This window comes from Salvelinus namaycush, chromosome 35 (genome assembly GCF_016432855.1).
Source record: "Salvelinus namaycush isolate Seneca chromosome 35, SaNama_1.0, whole genome shotgun sequence".
Lineage (NCBI taxonomy): Eukaryota > Metazoa > Chordata > Actinopteri > Salmoniformes > Salmonidae > Salvelinus > Salvelinus namaycush.
In genome coordinates this window covers 10,221,177-10,248,523 of record NC_052341.1, presented here as the reverse complement: position 1 = coordinate 10,248,523, position 27,347 = coordinate 10,221,177, and the positions used below count along the sequence as shown (strand labels likewise).

Below are 27,347 nucleotides of genomic sequence, written 5' to 3'. Positions count from 1 at the left end.
CTGAAGGTAGGTTAGTGAGGCAAGCCACTGTGCCTTCAGGCTTAGTGTGGTCTGATGTAGAGGGGGAGGGGGGAGGCAGGGAGAGGTAGGGGCAGGGGTGAGAGAGGCACAGGTGAGGCAGGGAGGACCAGGGGGAGTCAGGAGTGAGATCCTGGGCTGGGTGGTTCAAAGAACAAAGGGTGAAAATGAGACCCACTGTGGAGCTGTCCTCAGGGCCATGGAGATGTCAGAGCACTGTGTGTCCAAAGAGCTGTCTGGTCAGGTGTTAGCGCTGCAGGCTACAAACATACACGCTTATGGAGTGATTTCACATACATGCTGCCAAAGCTAAAGCACTGGATTTCACATGCACACTGCCAAAGCTAACGCACTGGATTTCACATAAATGCTGCTAAAGCTAACGCACTGGATTTCATATACACCCTGCTAAAGCTAACGCACTGGATTTCATATACACCCTGCTAAAGCTAACGCACTGGATTTCATATACACGCTGCTAAAGCTAACGCACTGGATTTCATATACACCCTGCTAAAGCTAACGCACTGGATTTCACATACACCCTGCTAAAGCTAACGCACTGGATTTCATATACACCCTGCTAAAGCTAACGCACTGGATTTCATATACACGCTGCTAAAGCTAACGCACTGGATTTCATATACACGCTGCTAAAGCTAACGCACTGGATTTCATATACACGCTGCTAAAGCTAACGCACTGGATGGTTTGGGAAGTGTTGCAATAAAAGTTTAGGGAGAGACAAGCGTCCAGGTCTTAGAACCAACAGTAGTGTTCCTTCATCCAGAGTAGCGTTCTGTGTGTGTTCTGTGAGGCCTCGCGGCTCCACTCAGCAGTCTGTGAGTAGCTTTCTGTGTGTGTGTTCTGTGAGGCCTCGCGGATCCACTCAGCAGTCTGTGAGTACCGTTCTGTGTGTGTTCTGTGAGGCCTCGCGGCTCCACTCAGCAGTCTGTGAGTAGCGTTCTGTGTGTGTGTGTTCTGTGAGGCCTCGCGGCTCCACTCAGCAGTCTGTGAGTAGCGTTCTGTGTGTGTGTTCTGTGAGGCCTCGCGGCTCCACTCAGCAGTCTGTTTCCTTCCAATCGAATATAAATGCAAATGGATTTTCCTGTTCCAACTCCATAAATATAGAGAAAAGTTCTGCTCACCTCCACTCACTCTCTCCCTCATGAATTTAGATAGAGGGTGAATAAGAGGAGAAGGCACTTATCTAGATAACTTTAAACTATGGTCAGGTTCTTTGTCTGTCTTTTTCTCTCTCTCCTTATTTTTCCTCCTTTCAATTCAATTAAAATTTTCTGTCTCTTTCCTCATACCTTTCCCCCTCCCTCTCTCTGCCTCCCCCCTCCCAACCCCCTCCACCTCCCCCTCAAATAGCCCATGTGGCAGACAATGGTTGAATATATGTTTCAAATATTTGAAATACTTGAGTTGAACTCAATTTAGCTTGGCCTTGTATGCAGAGTTTGAACGTACGGTGCTTATCCATTAGTACCGTTTTGCCAGACAATCTCACCGATCTGATGTACTGTAAACATTCCTGCTCCTGTATCACAGAGTGAACCTCCATTTCCTCTCCAGACAGGAAGTCCTCAGGAGAGATTATCACAGCCACAGGCCCAATCAGCATGCTTCAATTTCTCAGACTGTCTGTCGTGTTTCTGTTTTTTCTTTCATGTCGTGTTTCTCTGATTGTGTGTCTGGGTGTTTTCTCAGTCCCCCAGCATCTATTCCTGTAAGGTTAAATTGGTCTTCCTGTAAGGACCTTCCCCTGGTGTCACAAACACCGTCTCTGGGGTTGATGGGGGGTTGTGAAGAGCAAAGGTCACGCCACTGTTAGTCTGCTGAGTCAGTGAGGGCAGATATATGAGGGTTTCACCGCGCCATGACCCCAACAGATAGACGTGTGTGTGTGTGTGTGTGTATGTGTGTGTGTGTGTGTGTGTGTGTGTGTGTGTGTGTGTGTGTGTGTGTGTGTGTGTGTGTGTGTGTGTGTGTGTGTGTGTGTGTGTGTGCGTTCCCTATGAGAATCAAAAGGTTTATAGCCATGCAGGGAAAAGCTATAGTCTGAATATTAGAGCCCCTGTAAGGAGCTGTTTCCTTCTACCTCGCTGGTGACAAGCTGGAGATATGGAGGCATTTAACGGGGACAGAGGGGAGAGGAAGGAGGGGAGAGGAAGGAGGGGGGGTGGGCAGGGAGGGGAGGGGAGGGGGAAGGGGGGATGTAAGAAGAGGGGAGAATTGAGGGAAAGAGCAGCGAGGGAGGGAGGAGGGTGGGAAAAGGAAACAGAGGTTTGGTTAGTATATAGGGGGAGAGAGGCAGGTTGTGAAGCAGAGAGTGGGAGAGGGCGATATTAAAGGGGAAGGTAAGAGGGAGAGGGTGATATTAATGGGGAAGGTAAGAGGGAGAGGGGGATATTAAAAGGGAAGGTAAGAGGGAGAGGGCGATATTAAAGGGGAAGGTAAGAGGGAGAGGGGGATATTAAAGGGGAAGGTATGTGGGAGAGGGCGATATTAAAGGGGAAGGTAAGAGGGAGAGGGCGATATTAAAGGGGAAGGTAAGAGGGAGAGGGGGATATTAAAGGGGAAGGTATGTGGGAGAGGGGGATATTAAAGGGGAAGGTATGTGGGATAGGGGGAAATTAAAAGGGAAGGTATGTGGGAGAGGGGGAAATTAAAGGGGAAGGTATGTGGGAGAGGGGGATATTAAAGGGGAAGGTATGTGGGAGAGGGGGATATTAAAGGGGAAGGTAAGAGGGAGAGGGCGATATTAAAGGGGAAGGTAAGAGGGAGAGGGGGATATTAAAGGGGAAGGTAAGAGGGAGAGGACGATATTAAAGGGGAAGGTAAGAGGGAGAGGGGGATATTAAAGGGGAAGGTAAGAGGGAGAGCGCGATATTTAAGGGGAAGGTAAGAGGGAGAGGGGGATATTAAAGGGGAAGGTATGTGGGAGAGGGGGATATTAAAGGGGAAGGTATGTGGGATAGGGGGAAATTAAAAGGGAAGGTATGTGGGAGAGGGGGATATTAAAGGGGAAGGTAAGAGGGAGAGGGCGATATTTAAGGGGAAGGTATGTGGGAGAGGGCGATATTAAAGGGGAAGGTAAGAGGGAGAGGGCGATATTTAAGGGGAAGGTAAGAGGGAGAGGGGGATATTAAAGGGGAAGGTAAGAGGGAGAGGGGGATATTAAAGGGGAAGGTATGTGGGATAGGGGGAAATTAAAAGGGAAGGTATGTGGGAGAGGGGGGTATTAAAGGGGAAGGTATGTGGGATAGGGGGATATTAAAGGGGAAGGTATGTGGGATAGGGGGAAATTAAAGGGGAAGGTATGTGGGAGAGGGGGATATTAAAGGGGAAGGTATGTGGGAGAGGGGGATTTTAAAGGGGAAGGTATGTGGGAGAGGGGGGTATTAAAGGGGAAGGTATGTGGGAGAGGGGGAAATTAAAGGGGAAGGTATGTGGGAGAGGGGGATATTAAAGGGGAAGGTATGTGGGAGAGGGGGATATTAAAGGGGAAGGTAAGAGGGAGAGGGTGATATTAAAGGGGAAGGTAAGAGGGAGAGGGGGATATTAAAGGGGAAGGTAAGAGGGAGAGGGCGATATTAAAGGGGAAGGTAAGAGGGAGAGGGGGATATTAAAGGGGAAGGTAAGAGGGAGAGGGGGATATTAATGGGGAAGGTATGTGGGAGAGGGGGAAATTAAAGGGGAAGGTATGTGGGAGAGGGGGATATTAAAGGGGAAGGTATGTGGGAGAGGGGGATTTTAAAGGGGAAGGTATGTGGGAGAGGGGGGTATTAAAGGGGAAGGTATGTGGGAGAGGGGGAAATTAAAGGGGAAGGTATGTGGGAGAGGGGGATATTAAAGGGGAAGGTATGTGGGAGAGGGGGATATTAAAGGGGAAGGTAAGAGGGAGAGGGTGATATTAAAGGGGAAGGTAAGAGGGAGAGGGGGATATTAAAGGGGAAGGTAAGAGGGAGAGGGCGATATTAAAGGGGAAGGTAAGAGGGAGAGGGGGATATTAAAGGGGAAGGTATGTGGGAGAGGGCGATATTAAATGGGAAGGTAAGAGGGAGAGGGCGATATTAAAGGGGAAGGTAAGAGGGAGAGGGGGATATTAATGGGGAAGGTATGTGGGAGAGGGGGATATTAAAGGGGAAGGTATGTGGGAGAGGGGGATATTAAAGGGGAAGGTATGTGGGAGAGGGGGAAATTAAAGGGAAAGGTATGTGGGAGAGGGGGATATTAAAGGGGAAGGTATGTGGGAGAGGGGGGTATGAAAGGGGAAGGTAAGTGGGAGAGGGTGTGTGTGTGTGCGTGTGCGTGTGCGTGTGCGTGTGCGTGTGTGGTAATTGATGGTATGAGGGCCACTATCAGTGAGTTTTTAAGAGGTGTATCAGACTGTAGAGTTAGTTAGCCTGTCTAGGACTGGGGTGCCGCTAGCGGCACTCCTCCCACATTCCACTGAAAAGGCAGAGCGCGAAATTCAAAAAAAATATATTTTTTAAATATTTAACTTTCACACATTAACAAGTCCAATACAGCTAATGAAAGACACAGATCGTGTGAATCCAGCCAACATGTCCGATTTTTAAAATGTTTTACAGGGAAGACACAATATGTAAATCTATTAGCTAAACACCTTAGCAAAAGACACCATCTTTTCTTTGTCCACCAACACCACTAGCTATCACCAATTCGGCTAAACTAAGATATTGATAGCCACTAACCAAGAAAAAACCTCATCAGATGACAGTCTGATAACATATTTATGGTATAGGATAGGTTTTGTTAGAAAAATGTGCATATTTCAGGTAGATATCATAGTTTACAATTGCACCCACCGTCACAAATCGACTAGAATAAATACATAGAGCAACGTGTATTACCTAATTACTAATCATCAAACATTTCGTAAAAATACACAGCATACACTAATCGAAAGACACAGATCCTGTGAATACAGACAATATTTCAGATTTTCTAAGTGTCTTACAGCGAAAACACAATAAATCGTTATATTAGCATACCACATGTGCAAACATTACCAGAGCATTGATTCTAGCCAAAGAGAGCGATAACGTCAACATCGCCAAAATATATTAATTTTTTCACTAACCTTCTCAGAATTCTTCAGATGACACTCCTGTAACATCATATTACAACATACATATAGAGTTTGTTCGAAAATGTGCATATTTAGCCACCAAAATCATGGTTAGACAATGACAAAAGTTGCCCAGCTGGTCAGAAAATGTCGTGCGCCATATTAGACAGTGATCTAGTCGTATACATAAATACTAATAAACGTGACTAAAAAATATAGGGTGGACAGCGATTGATAGACAATTTAATTCTTAATACAATCGCTGATTGTAATTTTTTAAATTATCCTTACTTTTCAATACAGTTTGCGCCAAGCGAAGCTACGTCTAACAAAATGGCGTCATAAGCGATTAACATTTTTCGACAGAAACACGATTTATCATAATAAATTGTTCTTACTTTGAGCTGTTCTTCCATCAGAATCTTGGGCAAAGAATCCTTTCTTGGGTCTAATCGTCTTTTGGTCGAAAGCTGTCCTCTTCCCATGTGGAAATGCCCACTGCGTTCGGCATGAACTGGAAACGTGCCCAGAGCTTGAAATTGTCTCAGAAAGAAATGTCCCAAAATCGCACTAAACGGATATAAATTGCTATAAAACGGTTTAAATTAACTACCTTATGATGTCTTTAACACCTATTACAAGTAAAAACATGACCGGAGAAATATTACTGGCTACACTAATGCTTGGAAAAAGAGCAGGTCGGTGTCCACCGCGCGTCCGGCGCAGCTGGAAAAGAGTTACTACCTACACGTTGATCTGTTTTATAGAGGCTGTGATTGCGCAATCGACACCATTCAAAGCGTCATCACGTAAAGACATCCAGGGGAAGACGTAAGCAGTGTCTGTATCCTCATAGCATTCACGGGGACCTTTAAACTGACTCCAGATCAGGGGCCAAGATGTGTGAAATCTGACTCCATGTCAGGGAAATTGCTGTAGAATGAGTTCTGTTCCACTCAGAGACAAAATTTCAACGGCTATAGAAACTAGAGACTGTTTTCTATCCAATAATAATAATAATATGCATATTGTACGAGCAAGAATTGAGTAGGAAGCCGTTTAAAAATTACACGATTTCCAGAAAAAGTGACAACAGCACCCCCTATCCCAATGAAGTTAAACATTCATCATATCTAAAACCAGTCCAATACCACCATAATAGACTGCAGAGTTAGTTATAGTGAGACATGTCTAATACCACTAACAGCGACATAAATAGTTCAGTGTCTACATAAACAGAACAGATGGACATTGTCAAGACACTTCAGCATCATTAACAGCATTACATTTAAACAATACGCACGGGGAAATTGTGTGCAGGTGCGTGCATGCACAGTAGATGATGAACACAGTGTAAATGACTTACAGCACGCGGAGGTACTTGAGTCCGGAGAAGTCAGTCTTGGTGATGCGTGTGAGGTTATTCCCATTCAGTTCCCTGCAAACACACATATATGTATTATGTATCCAGTGTCTCCCTCTGGGCCTTTCAGCCCAATGACTAACATCGCAATGATACCGGAGTAACAAGCCAACACACACATGAATAAGCACGGACACACACAAACACAATTGCGCTACATTTATAACCTTCCTTGACAAAGTCACACACACACACTTTGCTCCAGGCAGTGTCAACGCAGATTCAAACGCGTGTTGAAAATACCAGGCGTTGAAGACTGACACTGGTGGTTCTATTAGGGGAGAGAGGGGGGGGGAGGGAGGAGAGAGACAGAGAGATAGAGAGAGAGAGAGAGAGAGAGAGAGAGAGAGAGGGAGAGAGAGAGAGAGAGAGAGGGAGAGAGAAGGGGGAAAAAGAGAAAGAGTGAGAGGTGCCCTTTATAGAGAATATTGGAGTTGTGTAGAGAGACAGGGGTGTGAGAGCACCAATTATTGTAATTCTGTCAGAGCACCCCACTCAAATATCCCCAGCTCATTTCAAATGGGATCCACTTCTCTCTTCATCCTTCTCCCTCTCGCTCACAATTCAGTTGAATTAGAAGGGCTTTACTGGTATGGGAAAGATATGTTTGCATTGCCAAAGCAAGTGAAATTGATAATAAACAAAAGTGAAATAAACAATAAAGAAATAACAGTAAACATTACTCTTACAAACGTTCCAAGGCAATAGAGGCATTTAAAATGTGATATTAAGTCTATATACAGTGTTGTAATGATGTGCAAATATTTAAAGTACAAAAGGGAAAATTAATAAACATAAATATGGGTTGTATTTACAATGGTGTTTGTTCTTCACTGGTTGACCCTTTCTTGTGGCATCAGGTCACAAATCTTTCTGTTGTGATGGCACACTGTGGTATTTCACCCAGTAGATATGAGAGTTTATCAAAATTGGGTTTGTTTTTGAATTCCTTGTGGATCTGTGTAATCTGAGGGAAATATGTGTCTCTAATATGGTCATACATTTGGCAGGAGGTTATGAAGTGCAGCTCAGTTTCCACATCATTTTGTGGGCCGTGTGCACATAGCCTGTCTTCTCTTGAGAGCCAGGTCTGCCTACGGTGGCCTTTCTCAACAGCAAGGCCATGCTCACTGAGTCAAAGCTTTCCTTATTTATGGGTCAGTCACAGTGGTTAGGTATTCTGCCACTGTGTACTCTCTGTTAATAACCAAATATCATTCTAGTTTGATCTGTTTTTTTTGTTAATTCTTTCCAATGTTTCAAGTAATTATCTTTTTGTTTTCTCATGATTTGGTTGGGTCTAATATTGTTGCTGTCCTGGGGCTCTGTTTGCCTCTCTCTCTCTCCTTCTCTCTCCCTCTCTCTCTATCTCTCCCCTTCCCCCTGCTGTGAACTGGCGATCACTCGGGATAGAGGAAAGGAGGGAGACAGAGATGTAGAGAGGTCGAGAGAGAGGGAGGGATAGAGAGATAGGAGGTGGAGAGGGGGACATGAAGAAATAGGGAGAGAGTTAGAGATGAGGGAGGTGGAGAGTTGGATAGGAGGAGGTAGGGAGATAGTTAGAGATGAGGGAGGTGGAGATGGGGATAGGAGGAGGTAGGGAGGGAGTTAGAGATGAGGGAGGTGAAGATGGGGATAGGAGGAGGTAGGGAGGGAGTTAGAGATGAGGGAGGTGAAGATGGGGATAGGAGGAGGTAGGGAGGGAGTTAGAGATGAGGGAGGTGGAGATGGGGATAGGGGGAGGTAGGTGGAGAGTTAGAGATGAGGGAGGTGGAGATGAGGATAGGAGGAGGTAGGTGGAGAGGGGGATAGGGGGATAAGAGGAGGTAGGTGGAGAGTTAGAGATGAGGGAGGTGGAGATGAGGATAGGAGGAGGTAAGGAGGGAGTTAGAGATGAGGGAGGTGGAGATGAGGATAGGAGGAGGTAGGGAGAGAGTTAGAGATGAGGGAGGTGGAGATGGGGATAGGAGGAGGTAGGGAGGGAGTTAGAGATGAGGGAGGTGAAGATGGGGATAGGAGGAGGTAGGGAGGGAGTTAGAGATGAGGGAGGTGAAGATGGGGATAGGAGGAGGTAGGGAGGGAGTTAGAGATGAGGGAGGTGAAGATGGGGATAGGAGGAGGTAGGGAGGGAGTTAGAGATGAGGGAGGTGAAGATGGGGATAGGAGGAGGTAGGGAGGGAGTTAGAGATGAGGGAGGTGAAGATGGGGATAGGAGGAGGTAGGGAGGGAGTTAGAGATGAGGGAGGTGAAGATGGGGATAGGAGGAGGTAGGGAGGGAGTTAGAGATGAGGGAGGTGAAGATGGGGATAGGAGGAGGTAGGTGGAGAGTTAGAGATGAGGGAGGTGAAGATGGGGATAGGAGGAGGTAGGTGGAGAGTTAGAGATGAGGGAGGTGAAGATGAGGATAGGAGGAGGTAGGGAGAGAGTTAGAGATGAGGGGGGTGGAGATGAGGATAGGAGGAGGTAGGTGGAGAGTTAGAGATGAGGGGGGTGGAGATGAGGATAGGAGGAGGTAGGGAGAGAAATAGAGATGAGGGAGGTGGAGATGGGGATAGGAGGAGGTAGGGAGAGAGTTAGAGATGAGGGAGGTAAAGATGAGGATAGGAGGAGGTAGGTGGAGAGTTAGAGATGAGGGAGGTGGAGAGGGGGATAGGGGGAGGTAGGTGGAGAGTTAGAGATGAGGGAGGTGGAGAGGGGGATAGGAGGAGTTAGGTGGAGAGTTAGAGATGAGGGAGGTGGAGATGAGGATAGGAGGAGGTAGGTGGAGAGTTAGAGATGAGGGGGGTGGAGATGAGGATAGGAGGAGGTAGGGAGAGAGTTAGAGATGAGGGAGGTGGAGAGGGGGATAGGAGGAGTTAGGTGGAGAGTTAGAGATGAGGGAGGTGAAGATGAGGATAGGAGGAGGTAGGGAGAGAGTTAGAGACGAGGGAGGTAAAGATGAGGATAGGAGGAGGTAGGTGGAGAGTTAGAGATGAGGGAGGTGGAGATGGGGATAGGGGGAGGTAGGGAGGGAGTTAGAGATGAGTGAGGTGGAGATGGGGAGATGGGGAGGTAGGTGGAGAGTTAGAGATGAGGGAGGTGGAGAGGGGGTAGGGGGAGGTAGGTGGAGAGTTAGAGATGAGGGAGGTGGAGATGAGGATAGGAGGAGGTAGGTGTAGAGTTAGAGATGAGGGAGGTGGAGATGAGGATAGGAGGAGGTAGGTGGAGAGTTAGAGATGAGGGAGGTGGAGAGGGGGATAGGGGGATAAGAGGAGTTAGGTGGAGAGTTAGAGATGAGGGAGGTGGAGATGAGGATAGGAGGAGGTAGGTGGAGAGTTAGAGATGAGGGAGGTGGAGATGGGGATAGGGGGAGGTAGGGAGGGAGTTAGAGATGAGGGAGGTGGAGATGGGGATAGGGGGAGGTAGGGAGGGAGTTAGAGATGAGGGAGGTGGAGATGGAGGTAGGGAGAGAGTTAGAGATGAGGGATAGATAGGTAAGAGGGATGGAGAGGTAGGGAGGGATAGATAGGTAAGAGGGATAGAGAAGTAGGGAGGGAGAGAGAGCAGGGCTCGACATTAACGCTTGCCCGCTTGCCCGGGGCAAGTCAAAACAAATCACTCCAAAATCACAATTGAATGGTGAAACTACATATTAGTCATACATATTGTAAAGGGATACATATAGCCTACCATTTGTATTTTATAAACATACCTTTGTCTATTTGATCTGGTTGTTAATATATGGTACTTTACAAATTATTGTTTAAAAAACATCTAATCTGTGCTTCAGAACCAAAAAGTTGCACGACTTGGTTGTTGACCAATGACCGGTCCTCAACATTGACACACAAAGGAGAGTGCGCAGAGATTAGTGACCAGAAAGCACTTGCTCATTTTCTCAAGGTTTTGCCTGAGAAAAACCTAGTAGGCCTACGTTTCTATTGTCCATATAATCCCGTTTAGCAATCTACTACAGAAGCATCTTTGGCAGAACAACAATAGGACAGGCGATTTGATTGATTATTTTCATATTTCAGATAGGCCTGCGTGAGGGAACCCGAGCTTTGAACACTGCTTCTTAGGGGTTGGGGGTCAAAAAGTTTGAGAAACACTGAGCTAGAGAACAGACTGCTGATTTGCTGCTCAGCTATAAGATCAGGTGCAAACAAGAATATAAACAGTTCACTTTGCAGGATCACCATCAATTGAGCACCAAGCAACAATGACTTGCATAGGTGTACTGGTCTTTTGGTATGATATTGCTTGAAATTGATAATTAACTTGCATTTGGAATTTGATATCAAAATGAATTATTACATCATCAAAATGTGTTATAGATAAAATGATGAAAAGGTCATCTGGGAACCTCAGTAAATAGACACAGATTTGGAGCTGAACAAGTCATTGCATGTATAGACTTGAGAATTCAGGGCTTGGACTTGACTCGAGACTCGACCGGTTCGACTTGGGACTCGACTTAAGACTTGGACAATGTGACTTGAGACTTGGTTGTGATTCGAATAATTGTGACTTCCTCTGCAAGGAACTGTCTGTATATCTTAGAGATATAATTGTGATGAGGCATTTAAAAAAAAAAAAAACTATTTTCTACATTGTAGAATAACAGTGAAGACATCAAAACTATGAAATAACATATACATATGGAATCATGTAGTAACTACATTTTTTTTAAACAAATCATAAACCAAAGTTACCAGAAAGCTACCCTACCACCACCCCACTGACCAAACTGAGCAACCGGGCAAGAAGGACCAGGGAGAAGACCAAGAACCCAATGACCACTCTGACAGAATTACAGAGTTCCTTGGCTAACGCGTGTGTGTGTGTGTGTGTGTGTGTGTGTGTGTGTGTGTGTGTGTGTGTGTGTGTGTGTGTGTGTGTGTGTGTGTGTGTGTGTGTGTGTGTGTGTGTGTGTGTGTGTGTTTGAAAGCCTGAGAGACCGGCCGGAGAGAGACTAAGCAGTAGATAGCATCCTCCCATAGAGAAGGCCTGCAGACCACACACACATACATATTTACACACAAACTCAAGCACACATACCCATTTCAACAGTCAATATCTGTCTGCTACCTCAGGATTAAAACTGACCAGGCATGGTCCATCCCTCCCCCTCTGCTAATCCAAACTAAAACGCCTCACTTCAGTGTTGTCCCCTCGATCCCTCTCCTCTAATGACCACTCAAGGGACTATAGCACAGTGTAGGAGAGAGAGAGTGGTCATTACAGACAGATGGTGTGTGTGTGCGTGTGCGTGTGTGTGTGCGCGTGCACGTGCGCGTGTCCATGTCCGTGTCCGTGTGTGTGTGTACACAGGTGCATCGACCGACCGGCCATGGGAAATACATAATAGAGTGAACTTCATTGTCCCGAGGTCTGATACACACACATGTGCTGCTCATTACAGGTACACACACACACACACACACACACACACACACACACACACACACACACACACACACACACACACACACACACACACACGCACACGCACACGCACACGCACACACACACACCCACACACACACTTTTGGGTTCCCAACGTCTCATCTACAGGGTGGCCTTCACTGATGACGCCCCAAGGAGGAGAGGAGAGGAGAGAAGAGAGAGAAGAGGAGAGGGGAGAGAGGAGAGAGGGAGATGATAGAGGAGAGAATAGGAGAGAAAGAGAGAGAGAGAAGAGAGGGAGAAGATAGAGGAGAGAGGAGAGAGATGGGAGGAGAGAGAGAGGGAGAAGATAGTGGAAAGAGAGGAGAGAGAGAAAAGAGAGGGAGAAGATAGAGGATAGAGAAGTGGAGAGAGAAGAGGAGAGAGAGAGAGAGAGAGAGAGAAGAGAGGGAGAAGATAGAGGAGAGAGAAGAGAGAGGAGCGAAAGGAGAGGAGAGAGAGAGAGGGAGAAGATAGAGAAGATAGAGGCGAGAGAGGAGAGAGGAGAGAGGAGAGGGGAACGAGAGGGAGAAGATAGTGGAGAGAGAGGAGAGAGAGAGAAGAGAGGGAGAAGATAGAGGATAGAGGAGAGAGAAGAGGAGAGAGAGAGTGAGAGAAAAGAGGGAGAAGATAGAGGAGAGAGAAGTGAGGAGAGAAAGGAGAGGAGAGAGAGAGGTAGAAGATAGAGGAGAGAGAGTAGAAGATAGAGAGAAGAGGAGAGAGAAGAGGAGAGAGAGGAGAGAGAGAGAGAAGATAGAGGAGAGAGAAGAGGAGAGAGAGAGAGAGAAGAGAGGGAGAAGATAGAGAAGAGAGTGGAGAGGGGAGAGAGAAGAGAGAGAAGATAGAGGAGAGAGAGTGACAAGAGATGGGAGAGTGGAGATAGAGGAGAGAGAGAGAGAGAGAGAGAGAGAGAGAGAGAGAGAGAGAGAGAGAGAGAGAGAGAGAGAGAGATTGGGGACTCCGCAGGGGAAGGAAGCTAGTCATTTAAACAAGCAGAACCTCTCATTTCTTCTCTCCTTCTGTTGTCAATTACTACAGGTCTGCAGATGTTCCCCGGTCACACACACAATGCAGTAACATGAGAGATGATATGCTCATAATTGTTCGAGGCCTGAACAGCTCCAGTAGAGGTAACGCCTACAGGAATCTGACCCCACCTGAGGAAGCTCTCTCTGGGGTCATGACTAGGGTTGAATATTTTCCCGCTATTTTGCAAATGTTCCATCCCGAGAATAAATCACTTTTCTCCCAGGTAACCTGGTATTTCCCACCGAAACCAGAAGTGTCATTCAAATGCATTATATATCATATAAATATGTCTGGATTTGATTAGAGCTTTGATCAGCATGAACATTCAACCTGATGCTACCTGAGCCTGATGAGTCATTAAATACATTTAATGAGTCATATATTAAATACATTTAATGAGTCATATATTTAATACATTGAATGAGTCATATATTAAATACATTTAATGAGTCATATATTAAATACATTTAATGAGTCATATATTAAATACATTTAATGAGTCATATATTAAATACATTTAATGAGTCATATATTTAATACATTGAATGAGTCATATATTAAATACATTTAATGAGCCATATATTAAATACATTTAATGAGTCATATATTAAATACATTTAATGAGCCATATATTAAATACATTTAATGAGCCATATATTAAATACATTTAATGAGTCATATATTAAATACATTTAATGAGTCATATATTAAATACATTTAATGAGCCATATATTAAATACATTTAATGAGTCATATATTAAATACATTTAATGAGCCATATATTTAATACATTGAATGAGTCATATATTAAATACATTTAATGAGTCATATATTAAATACATTTAATGAGTCATATATTAAATACATTTAATGAGCCATATATTAAATACATTTAATGAGTCATATATTAAATACATTTAATGAGCCATATATTAAATACATTTAATGAGCCATATATTAAATACATTTAATGAGTCATATATTAAATACATTTAATGAACCATATATTAAATACATTTAATGAGCCATATATTAAATACATTTAATGAGTCATATATTAAATACATTTAATGAGCCATATATTAAATACATTTAATGAGTCATATATTAAATACATTTAATGAACCCAAGCCCAAAAAAGCCCAGATGATTGTGTCGTTATCCAATAGGCTACATACATTATATAGGCTACTGTACATTATGCACGACAGAAAAACACAAAAGCCCATAGATGTAGCTAGCTATATGCTCTCCTCAGTAAACAAATTAAACTAGCCAGTAGGCTGACGTATTACTGTATACTGTATTATACCGTATTATGTGGACTGGAATTACACACATCATTCAAACCAGAAGAGAACATGTGATTCTGGTGCAGCACATGCTGCCTACGAAGTTAACAGTACAGGCTCTTTGTATAATTAGTAGGCTGACGCAAATATACCTTTCATGATATTTCCCCTAATGCTGTTAGCCTGTCTCCTCTTTCTCTGTCTATTGTTGCTTCATTCTTCCCTCGCTTCCAACAGTTAAATGAAAGAAGTTTTGTTGTCCTTATCTTCGTCATTCTATTGACGTCCTTGAATAATATAGGACTAGAATTAGATGGAGAACGCTTTCACTTCTCTTCAAGAAGATTGATGGTTATGGTCTGAATGAATAACTGCTGTAGGCCACTGCCATCGCGCCTTCTTCTCATAGTCTATTGCTAAAAGAAATAATGTCCAGCAGGTTATTTTAGCTTATCCTGCTTGGGACTCCAAGAGCTAAGGAGTGTTTTTAAGGAGAGGCCAGCAGAGCACAGATGCTTGTGTATTGCACAAGAGACAGGGGCTATAAATTAGAAGCTTATTATGCATAACCCATCATTAATTAGCTAAATATAAGGTTAATACCGCATTGAATGTATTACCTGAAAGAGGTAGGCTAGGACATCTATATATAGGGCTATATATCAATCTAGAACAGGGTTATCTATTTTGAATGCAGTTTGAATAGAGTTGCAGAGAGAGAAAGACTGTTTGCACGTGCACTGATTTAAAGCAACAATATTAGAGTGATAGTCTGTTTTAAAACTCTGCAGCTGCAATTCAAAAATACATCTTTACAAAAAACAAGGTGACCCCCGAAAGCCAGATGGAGATGGTAAATTAGATGCACATTCGTTCTATATATTACTGTATCATAGGCTATGCTGCAGCAAATGTAGGCCTACCTGTCAGAAGGGGGAAAAAGTTAGCATGGTGAGATGATAAGTCTACTTGCATTGTGAACTGTGCTCCGTACTGAGATGGGCTGTCTGTCCCCACCCTGAGGGTTGGTTCATCATGCAGAGGCCGTAGAGAAGCCAGATTTAGACATCACATATAATTGAACAGTTCAATTTCACGCCATGCTGTTCATACATGTATAAATAATTTATTATAATTTACCGGTTTCTCGCAGTTACACTATATATACAAAAGTATGTGGACACCCCTTCAAATGAGTGGATTCAGCTATTTCAGCCACACCCGTTGCTGAAAGGTGTATAAAATCGAGCACACAGCCATGCAATCTTCATAGACAAACATTGGCAGTAGAATGGCCTTACTGAAGAGCTCATTGACTTTCAACATGGCACCGTCATAGGATGCCAGCTTTCCAACGAGTCAGTTCATCAGATTTCTGCCCTGCTAGAGCTTTACCGGTCAGCTGTAAGTGCAGTTATTGTGTAGTAGAACATTTAGGAGCAACAACGGATGTGAAGTGGTAGGCCACACACGCTCACCGAATGGGACTGCTGACTGCTGAAGCGCGTAGCTCGTAAAAATGGTCTGTCCTCGGTTGCATCACTCACTACTAAACTGCCTCTGGAAGCAAAGTCATCACAAGAACTGTTCATCGAGAGCTTCTTGAAATGGGTTTCCATGGCCGAGCAGCCGCACCCAAGCCTAAGATCACCATGCACAATGTCAAGCGTCGGCTTGCTACCATTGGACTTTGGAGCAGTGGAAATGCGTTCTCTGGTGTGATGAATTCCGCTTCACCATCAGGCAGTCCAACGGACAAATCTGGGTTTGGCAGAAGCCAGGAGAACGGTACCTGCCCCATAGCATAATGCCAACTGTAAAGTTTGGTGGAGGAGGAATAATGGTCTGGGGCTGTTTTTCATGGTTCGGGCCCCTTAGCTCCAGTGAAGGGAAATCTTAGCGCTACAGCATACAATGACATTCCAGTCTATTCTGTGCTTCAAATGTTGTGGCAACAGTTTGAGGAAGGCCCTTTCCTGTTACAGCATGACGATGCCCCCTGTTCACAAAGTGAGGTCCATACATAAATGGTTTGTCGAAATCGGTGTGGAAGAACTTGACTTGCCTCAATCCCATCGAACACCTCTGGGATGAATTGGAAAGCTGAATGTGAGCCAGGCCTAATCGCCCAACATCAGTGCCCGACCTCACTAATGCTCTTGTGGCTGAATGGAAGCAAGTCCCCACAGCAATGTTTCAACATCTAGTGGAAAGCCTTCCCAGAAGAGTGGAGACTGTTATAGCAGAAAAAGGGGGACCAACTCCATATTAAATCCCATTATTTTGGAATGCGAATTTCGACGAGCAGGTGTCCACATACTTTTGGTCATGTAGTGTATTTATCCCAGGAAAAGGGAGTGGTTTTGGGCAGTAAATCTCAGTAACCGGGTTCCCACAATTCAACCCTAGTAACCACCCAAACCCAGTCCCCTGTCTAAGAGGGGCCTGTGGAGCTCAGGTAAACAGACCAGCAGGCTTTCAAACAATAAAATACTAAATACATACAAAAAATAAAATTATTAAAAATTATTTTAAATAAGAACAACAATTCTACTGCAATTGTGTTCCCTCAGAAGAAAAATCTCATTACAATGATTCAGGAAGATGCTATTATTTTTGTTATTCACGAGGGATAATGTCTTAACAACATTATTCAATTCAATTAAAAATATTTCAGTGCCAACACACTTCCTGGAGAACCTTGTAGATTTATGACATTGCTGACTAATCCTTCTTCATCTCAACCTGCCCAGTGGCCACATGTAGGGACTTCCTGGTTCAGTATACCTTTGGGGGAGCCCATTTCATACACACCACCGGTCTCAAGCTGCTCATTTCAGTAACAACACCTGTTTTGCTCAATGAACACTGATCCTCATTAGAAACAAATGAACCACTAACAGAGCAGACCCTCAACCTTCAACCTTAAAACCAGTACTGTGTCACGTCTGTCCATCTGCCTGTCAGTCTGTCTGTCTGCCTGAAAACACAAAGACATACAGTTTAATGGTTGATCATGCTGTTAACTCTGTGGGTTAAACGTCCCTGTAAATTCCACCAGGACAAACCAGGTACAGTATAACAGGCAGGAAGCTAGAGGTCTAGTTGAGAGTGTCATCATGACCAGATTCCACAACACATGGAAGTGACAGCCGTGAGAGTCACAGGCCAGGAGAGAGGGAGCAGGAGAGAAGAAAGGGATGTAGAGGACAGAGACACACACACACACACACACACACACACACACACACACACACACACACACACACACACACACACACACACACACACACACACACACACACACACACACACACACACACACACACACACACACACACACACACAGGTATGGTATAGCACAGAAGTAGATACTCACATTCTCTCTGTGTTGCGGGGTATATTCCGGGGCATGGTTTTGATGCCCAGCCCATGGCAGTCAACTGTGGTGCCACTGCAGGTACACAGGGCAGGGCATGTGCTGGCATAGCATGTCACCAGGGCACAGAGAACCAGCACACACACCCAGTACCCAGGTAACCTCCCCACGCCTGCCCCAGAACAAGCTCCTCTCCCAGGCATGATCTCCACCACCGCAGCCTCCTGCTTCTCAAAACGTACTTCTCTTTCTTTCTCCCACTTTCTCCTTCTCTTTTCAAAATGTCCTACTACACAGTGCAAGTTTTCTACAATCAGTGTGTAGGCTCTTGTAGAATGAGAAAGAAATCTAACTGTTCCAACATCAAATTGGGCTAGAAATAAGTCCTCAGTTGGTGAGTAAAGCAGATTAGAGGTTTTTAAATGTGCTGCAGTCTCATATTTCTTCTCCTGTTGGTGTTTCTGAAAGGCTTGATCTTCTTCTTTCCTTCTTTCCTGGTAAAGGGAACTATCCACCTCTCTCTTGTCTTAGTGGAGTTGTTCTGTTCTGCACTCGTTGGCTCACGTCTCTCTCCGTCCCGCTCTACTCTGCTTGTCTGATGATGGGGGGATGGGGAAAGAGCAGAATGAAAAATAGTCTCTCTCTCTCTCTCTCTCTCTCTCTCTCTCTCTCTCTCTCTCTCTCTCTCTCCTACACACACAGCAGTCATCCATCACTCGAATCTACTAATAGCAGACCCCTGACTCCCCCCCCCCTCCTCTCCTCCCTCCCTCCTCACACAACACCTCCCTTCAGAACCCTGCCTGAACTCTCTCATTCTGTCTTCTAGTCCCTCATTTTCCCACAACTCTCTCTCCGTCCTTTATTCTGCTTCATTCTCTCCCTCTTGTATATTCTCTCCCTCCTGTCTATTCTCTCTCTCCCAGGCTTGCCTCCATGCAGCCCCTATAGAGCAGAGAGTATTAACATCAACTTCTGTCCCCAGCATCGCAAAGGACTGTGTGTGTGTGTGTGTGTGTGTGTGTGTGTGTGTGTGTGTGTGTGTGTGTGTGTGTGTGTGTGTGTGTGTGTGTGTGTGTGTGTGTGTGTGTGTGTGTGTGTGTGTGTGTGTGTGTGTGTGTGTGTGTGTGTGTGTGTGTAAATGCATATAGAATTTACATTTATGACATCACCTAACAAGGACTTGGACATTAGTGGACTGTTGAAGTCCTTAGTGGTGGCAAGGAGGAGGTTAGTCTCCAACTTCTCTTCACACAAAGAAATTAACACTTCTGGTTTTAATACAGCACCGGCTTGGCTCAATTTATCCTGTCTCTGCACAGCTCACTGTGTCTAACCCTCCACTTCATCACTTCCTGCTCTGTGGTGAAACCATCCCAACACCAACACTACAACAGAACCTGAAGGTCCCTGGAACCCTAATCTCTGTCTGACAGAGAGAGGGGAGAAAAGGAGAGAGAGTGAGGGAGTTGAGAGAGGGGTACTGTGGAAAAGAAGAGAGGGAGTGTGTGCTCCATCCTTCCCAGTCCTAGCCAGTCAGACACCACACATCGTAGAGAGACTCCATCTGGCCCAGCTAAAGTGTCAGTGGGATCCTGATTACAAAGTAGAGGGTGGTGTTGAGGGAGTAATGAGGGTGTCTCTCTCTGTCCCTCTCTCTGCTTCCTCCACTCTCTCACAGAGCTGTGAATGGAATGCACACAGATATGCAACACACACCTCTGTTTGTCTCAGACGTCAGAAGGAACAACACCAATTGGCACTTAAGAGGAGAATTGTCAAACAGCAGACAGTACCAGAACTCATATAGGAAACAAAGGAAGTCACCTGCAAGTCTCAGGAATATTTGTCTAACTTTAGTTTCTGTAGTAATTGTGTAGTAATTTAGAAGTAACTAGAGCTCACTAAAGAGACAACATAGAAGAGTTGTGTGAAGTTGTGTTTTGAATCATTCTAAAATATCACTATGTGTGCTTGGGGGGTTGTGTATGGATAATGCATGGTTGAATGGGTCTAACCTAGCATGACTACAGTTAACAAACTGTGTCTGGAGAACCATTCTAAATAAAACCTTTTTAATTTTTTTCAATTCAAATCAAATCTTATTTCTCACATGCGCCGAATACAACAGGTGTAGTAGACCTTACAGTGAAATGCTTACTGACACGCATTTAATCAACAGTGCAGTTTTCAAAAATACCTACAAAAAAGAGATAAGAATACCAAATAATTAAAGAGCAGCAGTTAATAACTGTAGTGGGTGTATATACAGGGGGTACCTGTACAGAGTCAATGTGTCAATGTGCGAGGGGCACCGGTGTCGAGGTTATTGAGGTAATATGTACATGTAGGTAGAGTTATTAAAGTGGCTATGCATAGATAATAACAGAGAGTATCAGCAGCTTAGAAGAGGGGGGACAACACCTGAGTTTGAGGTGGTAACTATGTACAGTAGTGAACATTGGTATGTCCAGCATGGTCGCTGCTGTCCTGTTGTTCATTTACAGGACCTGAGAGAGAGAGAGCAGGAACCTGCTATACTTACAATACACAATACAACACAGATGTCCACAACGTATACTTACCATACCAAACATGTAACAACTCAGACACCTGGTTTCAGGTCATCTTTACAAAAGGCTGAGCTTTTGTATCTCAAGTCCTCCATCTGCTGGTTAACAATTCAACTGCACTCAGTCACTACAGATCAGTCACTAGTTCCAGCATGCAGTTTAGCAGACAAAACTAAATTCACTAAATACCTATAAATAAATGAAATACTGAAACATGTACATTAAATATTACCAGTCCATGTTGTAAAATCTTCAATCATGGCCAACCTTCAGCATGACATGATCTCAGTTTAATACATGACCTCTGTTGAGGATCAATGTTTCACACAACCAATAACAACGACAGGAAATAAAGATGTTTCTTTGATGATCTTTTAAAGTCAGTTTGTTGCATAGCTTCACATCAGCACCAATAATGACAGACGTTGTGTTGTACATGATGTCCTCCCAGACCCAGTAGCATGTAGAACATTCGCTGATAACAGTTTAACACAGAGCTCTGTAGCTCAATAGTCAGATCAGTATCATGTCATCGTTTCATGTTGTAATGCTGCAGACACTGTCAGGGACATATACAGGTAAACGTTGACACTGGAAAAGGACATTCTGACAAGGATTCAAGTTATTCACATTTACACAAAAGACAATAGTTAATGTTAGAAGATATGGTTCAATCTAGTCAGGATTCAGAGGTCAATTTCTTTGAATGTTAAAATATGTAGAAACAGAGAACCAATGCAGACAGGCCTGTACATGTAACACAACTTTAGAAGAAATTAAATAAATATTGTAGCACAGATTGCATACCAAAAAATGTGTTTGTAACAGTATCAAAACAAATAACATAAAAAATAGATATTCCATAAAATATTTCATAAAACAAATCGATGCAAATAACAGAATAAAACCATGTGATCATTAAGACACATAGTGGTTGTACTCTGATAAAGTAAAAAACACAAAGAAAAGTCTTCAAATTAAAAAAGTTGTTTAAATAGAGAGAAAATCACAGTGTTGTAAATAAAGACTTTGTCTGAAGAAACACATTCCTAATAAATAAACAGTGAGTTCACCAGTAGTAATAACACTATACCTTCAGCTACTGTTAGACCTTTGACCTCTCACTCACATCTAGGACTCAGAGGTTTTCCTTATTTAACACGTGACCCAACCACACCTTGGGCCCAGAGGTTTTCCTTAAGATTGGACCTGACCAGGAACAACACTAATCAAATCCCTACATACCATGTTCCCAGACTTCTCTCATCTCTTCCTCCATCTTTCTTTCACACTCATCTCAGTCTCTCTCCTCAGTCTCAACACATTAGAACAGCAACATTGATGATGCTACTGTCTCCACAGATACACCAACTGGAATACATTAGACTATCTCAATGGATCTACAAGCTAAAATAAAGATTATAAAATATCATGAATCACTCATCAACTTTACTACTTTACTAATAGAACTTTAAGGTACTCAAAACACTTTGCTTTAATTAAAACGTCTAGTCAATCTGAATTGAACTATCCTTTGTAATTTACTACATTGTAGATTAAACTCCTTAGAGAACCAGCATATTCCTACCTAACAGAGAGAATACTGCCTACAGCTAAATAATACCAAAACTTAATACAAATAAAAACACTATTTGTCCACATTGCATGATTTTACACAGTAGTAACACTAACTCAAGGTGCATGCAAAAGTTGAATACAAGTTAGACTGACTAGCAGGGAGCTGCTAGTCAGTCTTCATAACTCTTACTACACCTGAATGACCAGGTGGAAATGAGATGTGTCGTCTCTTTCCAAACAGAACTGTCACATCCTCATCTGTTTCACCTGTCCTTGTGCTTGTCTGCCCTCCAGGTGTCGCTCATCTTCCCCATTATCCTCTGTGTATTTATACCTGTGTTCCCTGTCTTTTGCCACTTCGTCGTGTTTGTTCAAGTCAACCAGCGTTTGTCTCAGCTCCTGCTTTCCCCAGTCTCCCTTTTTCTCGCCCTCCTGGTTTTAACCCTTGCCTGTCCTGAGTCTGAGCCCGCCTGCCTGACCTCTCTGTCTCCCCCTAACCCCGAGGCCGGCCTGCCGTCCTATACCTTTGTCCCACTACTCTGGATTATCGACCCTTGCCTGCCGACCTGTCGTTTGCCTGCCCCTGTTGCTGTAATAAACGTTGTTACTTCAACACAGTCTGCAATCGCGTCTTCCATGAAACGTGATAAGAACAAGGAAGAGATTAAACTAATTAAAATGTATTACATTTAGAATTTATTGACAAACACAATTAGCCGCTGCACATGAACTCACATTAACTCAGCATCGGGATGAAAAATATATTACGTACAGAGGGATCTGTTTGCAGAATAAGTATTTTATTAACAAAAAGTAAACATTTGAGTTTGCTTTACAGAGCAATTATTTTGTAGTTTTACAGATCATTTCATGCAATTCTACACAACAAAATCATTTGGTGCTCCCTGGAGGTCAGAGTCCTGGAGGTCAGAGCCCCTGGAGGTCAGGGTCCCTGGGCACGTACCCTGCATGCCCGGTCAGTAATTCAGTCATGATGACTAGCTTAGATAGCTGGCTAGATTAACTAGACTAATTAACCAATACAACATGTTTAACTGACATGGGCTGATTGAGTGACTGTCAGTAAGTGACATAAGAGCTGATTCACAGCTAAGTCTTTAAATGTCACATTGTGTATTCACAAATTCTCTCAACAGCAAGTTGAGACACGACTGAGTTTTCTTATTTGAAAAAATTACAAAGGTCCGTACCTACTGAGGTGTCCTCATACATAGTTTCTGCCCTGTCCATATTAGTTTAACACTGACTAGATGGTGAACCTGGGGAGGGACAGAGAATTTGTGGATAAAGGCTGCAAGTTGCTGATGAGTCACATTTAGAGTATAGTTGACACATGTTTCTTTATCTCTCATACACACACACACACACGCACACGCACACGCACACGCACACACACACACACACACACACACACACACACACACACACACACACACACACACACACACACACACACACACACAGACACAGACACAGACACAGACACAAACACAAACACACACAGGACCTCATTGGGATGGCATCACTGTCATAGACACCTCTGACTGGCAGATCTGTACAACAGTGCTTTTCACATCACCAGCTGATCCAATAGACAAGTATGGGTAGAGAGTCTCAGTGAATGTGTCTTTATGAGTGTAGATGAGTGTCATGTCTTTGGAGTCATAGAAGGACACCTCCCCCTGGTCGTAGTCCAGCTGCACTCTGATCCTCTGGGGTATCTTCTTCAGGAGGAGGGTCTCTCCCATTCCATTAGTATACTTACCACTATACAGCTTTATAGCCCAGATTCCATACTCTGGTGATGCATTCACCTCCCCCTTCCTGTCAGCTGACTCTTTAGCCACGCCGATAACCCAGTCAGGATGGTCCCCCACCTCCACCTGCCAGCTGTGTTTACCTGAGCTGAACCCCTTAGAGCCCAGAACATTTTGATACTTCATGAATCTCTCAGGGTTGTCAGGGAGCTGCTGATCTGGGCCAGTCTGACTCACACTGGTCAGATCATCAGACAGAGAGAGCCAGGAGGATGCAGTGTTGGGGTCCAGAATCACAGGAGCTTCAGAACAAAGAGATATTCCACACATTATACCATGTAGTCTCTTTTCATATACACTAACAATACTACTTAAAATAGACTACTTAATTTAAATCTATCTTACATTATTCTCCATCATGTCCTCTCCTATCCAGTACTCACTGTGTTTGATGATCCCCTGCATCTTCTCCCAGACTCTGAATTTCAGGTTGCCCAGGTGTTTGGCCACGTCTATCAGCCCCCCTGACACCAGCTGTGGATCTGGCATTGTGCACTGGGCTCTGGAATAACATTCAGGAGTCAGAACTTCTGTGGGGTTGGGTTCACAACCACAGAGAAGAGAGAGACGAGAAGCAGATCACTTACCTTTCCTTCATGGTCTTGAAGTTCTGGAAAGTAGAGTATATAGTCATCAATATCATTGATGAATCTATACATCTTTGAGTTAATGTATAATGTATGTCTGAGAGAGAGCAGTTCTTACCTGCAGGAATGAGATGTCTTCATCTTTCAGCTCCCCCTCTATGGCTCTGATTGTGTCTGAAAGTGATGATATCTCTCTGTTCATCTGCTCTATCTTCTCCTTCATCTTCTGACTCTTCTGCTTCTCTTCCTCTTTCAGAGCAGCTATCCTGGCCTCCTCTTCCTCTCGTAGAAACTGGTGAAGTTTCTCAAACTCCTCCTTAATCTGCTTCTCTGTGTGCTGGGCCTGGCTCTGAAGACAGAGAAGAATATATCATTCTACAATTATTATCAGAATAAAATCCAACATGTAGGCTACAATTGAAACAATACATGCTGTACTATTGTAACGTTGCATAATTTATACTAACCTTAATGTGCACTGCTGTTTGATCACAGGTTTGTTTAACTTCATTAAAGACCTTCAGCTTCTCCTGTAAGGGCTTCAGGTCAGTCTGGAGTTCCTCCTGGAATGAGACAGAACCTCACTGAGGAGACAACCTCTGGACTCTCTTTATAGGAGAGAACATGTCTGTACAACACATCTCTATCACTGCAGAGACTTTTTATCCTTGTCTTAAGTTTCAATGTCAGAGATACATTTGTTTTCACTCAGGATCTCTGACTACATTTCTTACCAAGACTGATTTACAAAGGATCAGAAACTGAAATTCACAATCATCCAGTTGAGTCAACACAATGTGTAGAACATCTATCTATTATGTAGATGAGTCAGACTCATTAATAAAACATTGATCACTTCATGTTCCATAGTTTGAGTATTGATCTATCACATATTTTCTATCAGAATCTTTCTCCTACCTTGTGATCCTGTACAGCCTCGTCTACAGGGATGCAGTCATGATCTTTATGTTTCCTTGAGACCTGACACACCAAACAGATGGGCTCTTTATCCTCCAGACAGAACAGACAGAGTTTCTCACTGTGTAGACTGCAGAGCACCTTGGACCCTGTGGGTGGATCTGTCTGTCTCCTTTCCCGTAAGGCCTCACACAGGTTATTTAGAGACAGGTTTGAAAGGGGTTGATCCTTAGAGGATCTTCTCCTGCAAACTGGACATTCCCGAGATTCCTTGTCTTTCCAGCATTCCTTTAGACAGGCTTGGCAGAAGCTGTGGCTGCATGATAAGATGACAGGATCCTTAAAGATGTCAAGGCACACCGTACAGGAGAAATCCTTCTCTGGGAGAGACGAACTAGAAGCCATTTTCTCACACGGTGTCACTCCCTGTTCTGGCATGAGATCTTACAGTTACTTTCACTTTTACTTTGAACAACTTCCTCTCTTAAAGGGACACATTATTCAAAACAAGTGAAGCTGCAGATAAAGTTCACAGTTTTGAGGATATGACCTTGTATTGGTTGGTTTAACACCCTGATACTTCAGAACAATCTAAATTAAATCCCAGTGTTGTGTTGTGTGTCAGATAGACATGAGTCCTGGAGAGATATTAAAGTTACAGCACTGAGATGAACTTTAGTCATCATGTGACTCGGGGGAGGAGTTTCAATAGTCTCTGGTCCTGTTAGAATAGTTAACATGCACCTATGTATTCAAACAGGGCCAATAACAGTGGATTTACACACTGAACACTTCTGTCCTGTATGTTTTATTCTCTCTCTAAACTATTATTATTGACCAGCACAGCACAGCTTTACCAGCTACAAAATGACTAAAACTGTCTTTATCCTTTACCACCCCGGCGTTCCGCTAGCGGAACTCCTCCCACATTCCACTGAAAAGCCAGAGCGCGAAATTCAAAAAATATTTTTTAGAAATATTTAACTTTCACACATTAACAAGTCCAATACAGCTAATGAAAGATACACATCTTGTGAATCCAGCCAACATGTCGGATTTTTTAAATGTTTTACAGGGAAAACACAATATATATTTATGTTAGCTCACCAACAAATAGAAAAAAGCACAGACATTTTTCACAGCACAGGTAGCAAAATCAAAATCAACCAAACTAACCTAGAACAAACCAAAGAAACCAAGAAACAACTTAATCAGATGACAGTCTTATAACATGTTATACAATAAATCTATGTTTTGTTCGAAAAATGTGCATATTTCAGGTATAGATCATAGTTTACATTGCGGCTACAATCAGAAATTGCACCGAAAGCAGCCAGAATAATTACAGACACCAACGTGACATACCGAAATACTCATCATAAAACATTTCTGAAAAATACATGGTGTATAGCAAATGAAAGACAAAGATCTTGTGAATACAGCCAATATTTCCGATTTTTTAAGTGTTTTACAGCGAAAACACAATATAGCATTATATTAGCTTACTACAATAGCCTACCACACTACCACATTCATTCATCAAGGCACGTTAGCGATAGCAATAGGCACGTTAGCGTTAGCGAATAAACCAGCAAAAGATATTAAATTTCACTAACCTTCATAAACCTTCCTCAGATGACAGTCCTATAACATCAGGTTATACATACACTTATGTTTTGTTCGAAAATGTGCATATTTAGAGCTGAAATCCGTGGTTATACAACGTAGCATAACGTAGCATAACGTGCTAACGTAGCATCTTTTTCCCAGAATGTGCGGATATTTCTATTAGACTCTCACCTATTCTGACCAAATAGCTATTCATAAACATTACAAAAAAATACATGTTGTATAGGAAACGATAGATCCATTAGTTCTTAATGCAATCGCAGTGTTAGAATTCTAAAAATATCTTCATTACGACATAAGACTTAGTTATGGTAAGGGAATAACCAAAACCTGAGCGCAAAGCTACTAGTACACAGTTCGACAGATATATATGAAATAGCATCACAAAATGGTTCCTACTTTTGCTGATCTTCTATCAGAATGTTGTAAGGGGTCCTTTGTCCAGAACCATCGTTGTTTTGGATTCAGAACGTTCTTTTTCCCGCAACACGCAACACGCAACACGCCGAACGTCCCGAATAAATTTCAATAATCTAATAAAACTATATTGAA

The 27,347-nt window shown here is 43.4% G+C and overlaps 2 protein-coding genes across 2 annotated transcripts in view; both read right to left on the bottom strand.

The window, feature by feature from the left end:
* The window catches only part of LOC120029397 (slit homolog 1 protein-like), a 162,684-nt gene extending 144,809 nt beyond the window's left edge, over positions 1-17,875 (bottom strand). Inside the window, exons 1-2 of the mRNA XM_038974618.1 lie at positions 17,673-17,875; positions 6,489-6,560 (exon numbers count right to left, since the gene is read on the bottom strand). Of these exons, the coding sequence (XP_038830546.1) occupies positions 6,489-6,560; positions 17,673-17,875 (275 nt within the window). The remainder of the gene's footprint in view (positions 1-6,488; positions 6,561-17,672) is intronic.
* Positions 17,876-23,248: 5,373 nt separating this feature from the next.
* Positions 23,249-25,767, bottom strand: LOC120029815 (tripartite motif-containing protein 35-like). Its single transcript, XM_038975101.1, has 6 exons — positions 25,167-25,767; positions 24,716-24,811; positions 24,367-24,597; positions 24,249-24,271; positions 24,045-24,163; positions 23,249-23,903 (listed from the first exon to the last, which is right to left on the bottom strand). The coding sequence occupies exons 1-6, from the start codon at positions 25,602-25,604 to the stop codon at positions 23,353-23,355; spliced, it is 1,458 nt and encodes a 485-aa protein (XP_038831029.1). The 5' UTR covers positions 25,605-25,767; the 3' UTR covers positions 23,249-23,352.
* Positions 25,768-27,347: the final 1,580 nt, after the last annotated feature.

What these genes read in the sequence shown, in the direction of transcription:
- LOC120029815 (XM_038975101.1), bottom strand. Translation starts at nt 25,604, where the DNA reads ATGCCAGAACAGGGAGTGACACCGTGTGAGAAAATGGCTTCTAGTTCG. An exon ending in AGGCTGTACAGGATCACAAG is followed by an intron (nt 24,812 to 25,166) that starts GTAGGAGAAAGA and finishes GTCTCATTCCAG; the next exon opens with GAGGAACTCCAGACTGACCT. An exon ending in GCAGGGGATCATCAAACACA is followed by an intron (nt 23,904 to 24,044) that starts GTGAGTACTGGA and finishes TTTGTTCTGAAG; the next exon opens with CTCCTGTGATTCTGGACCCC.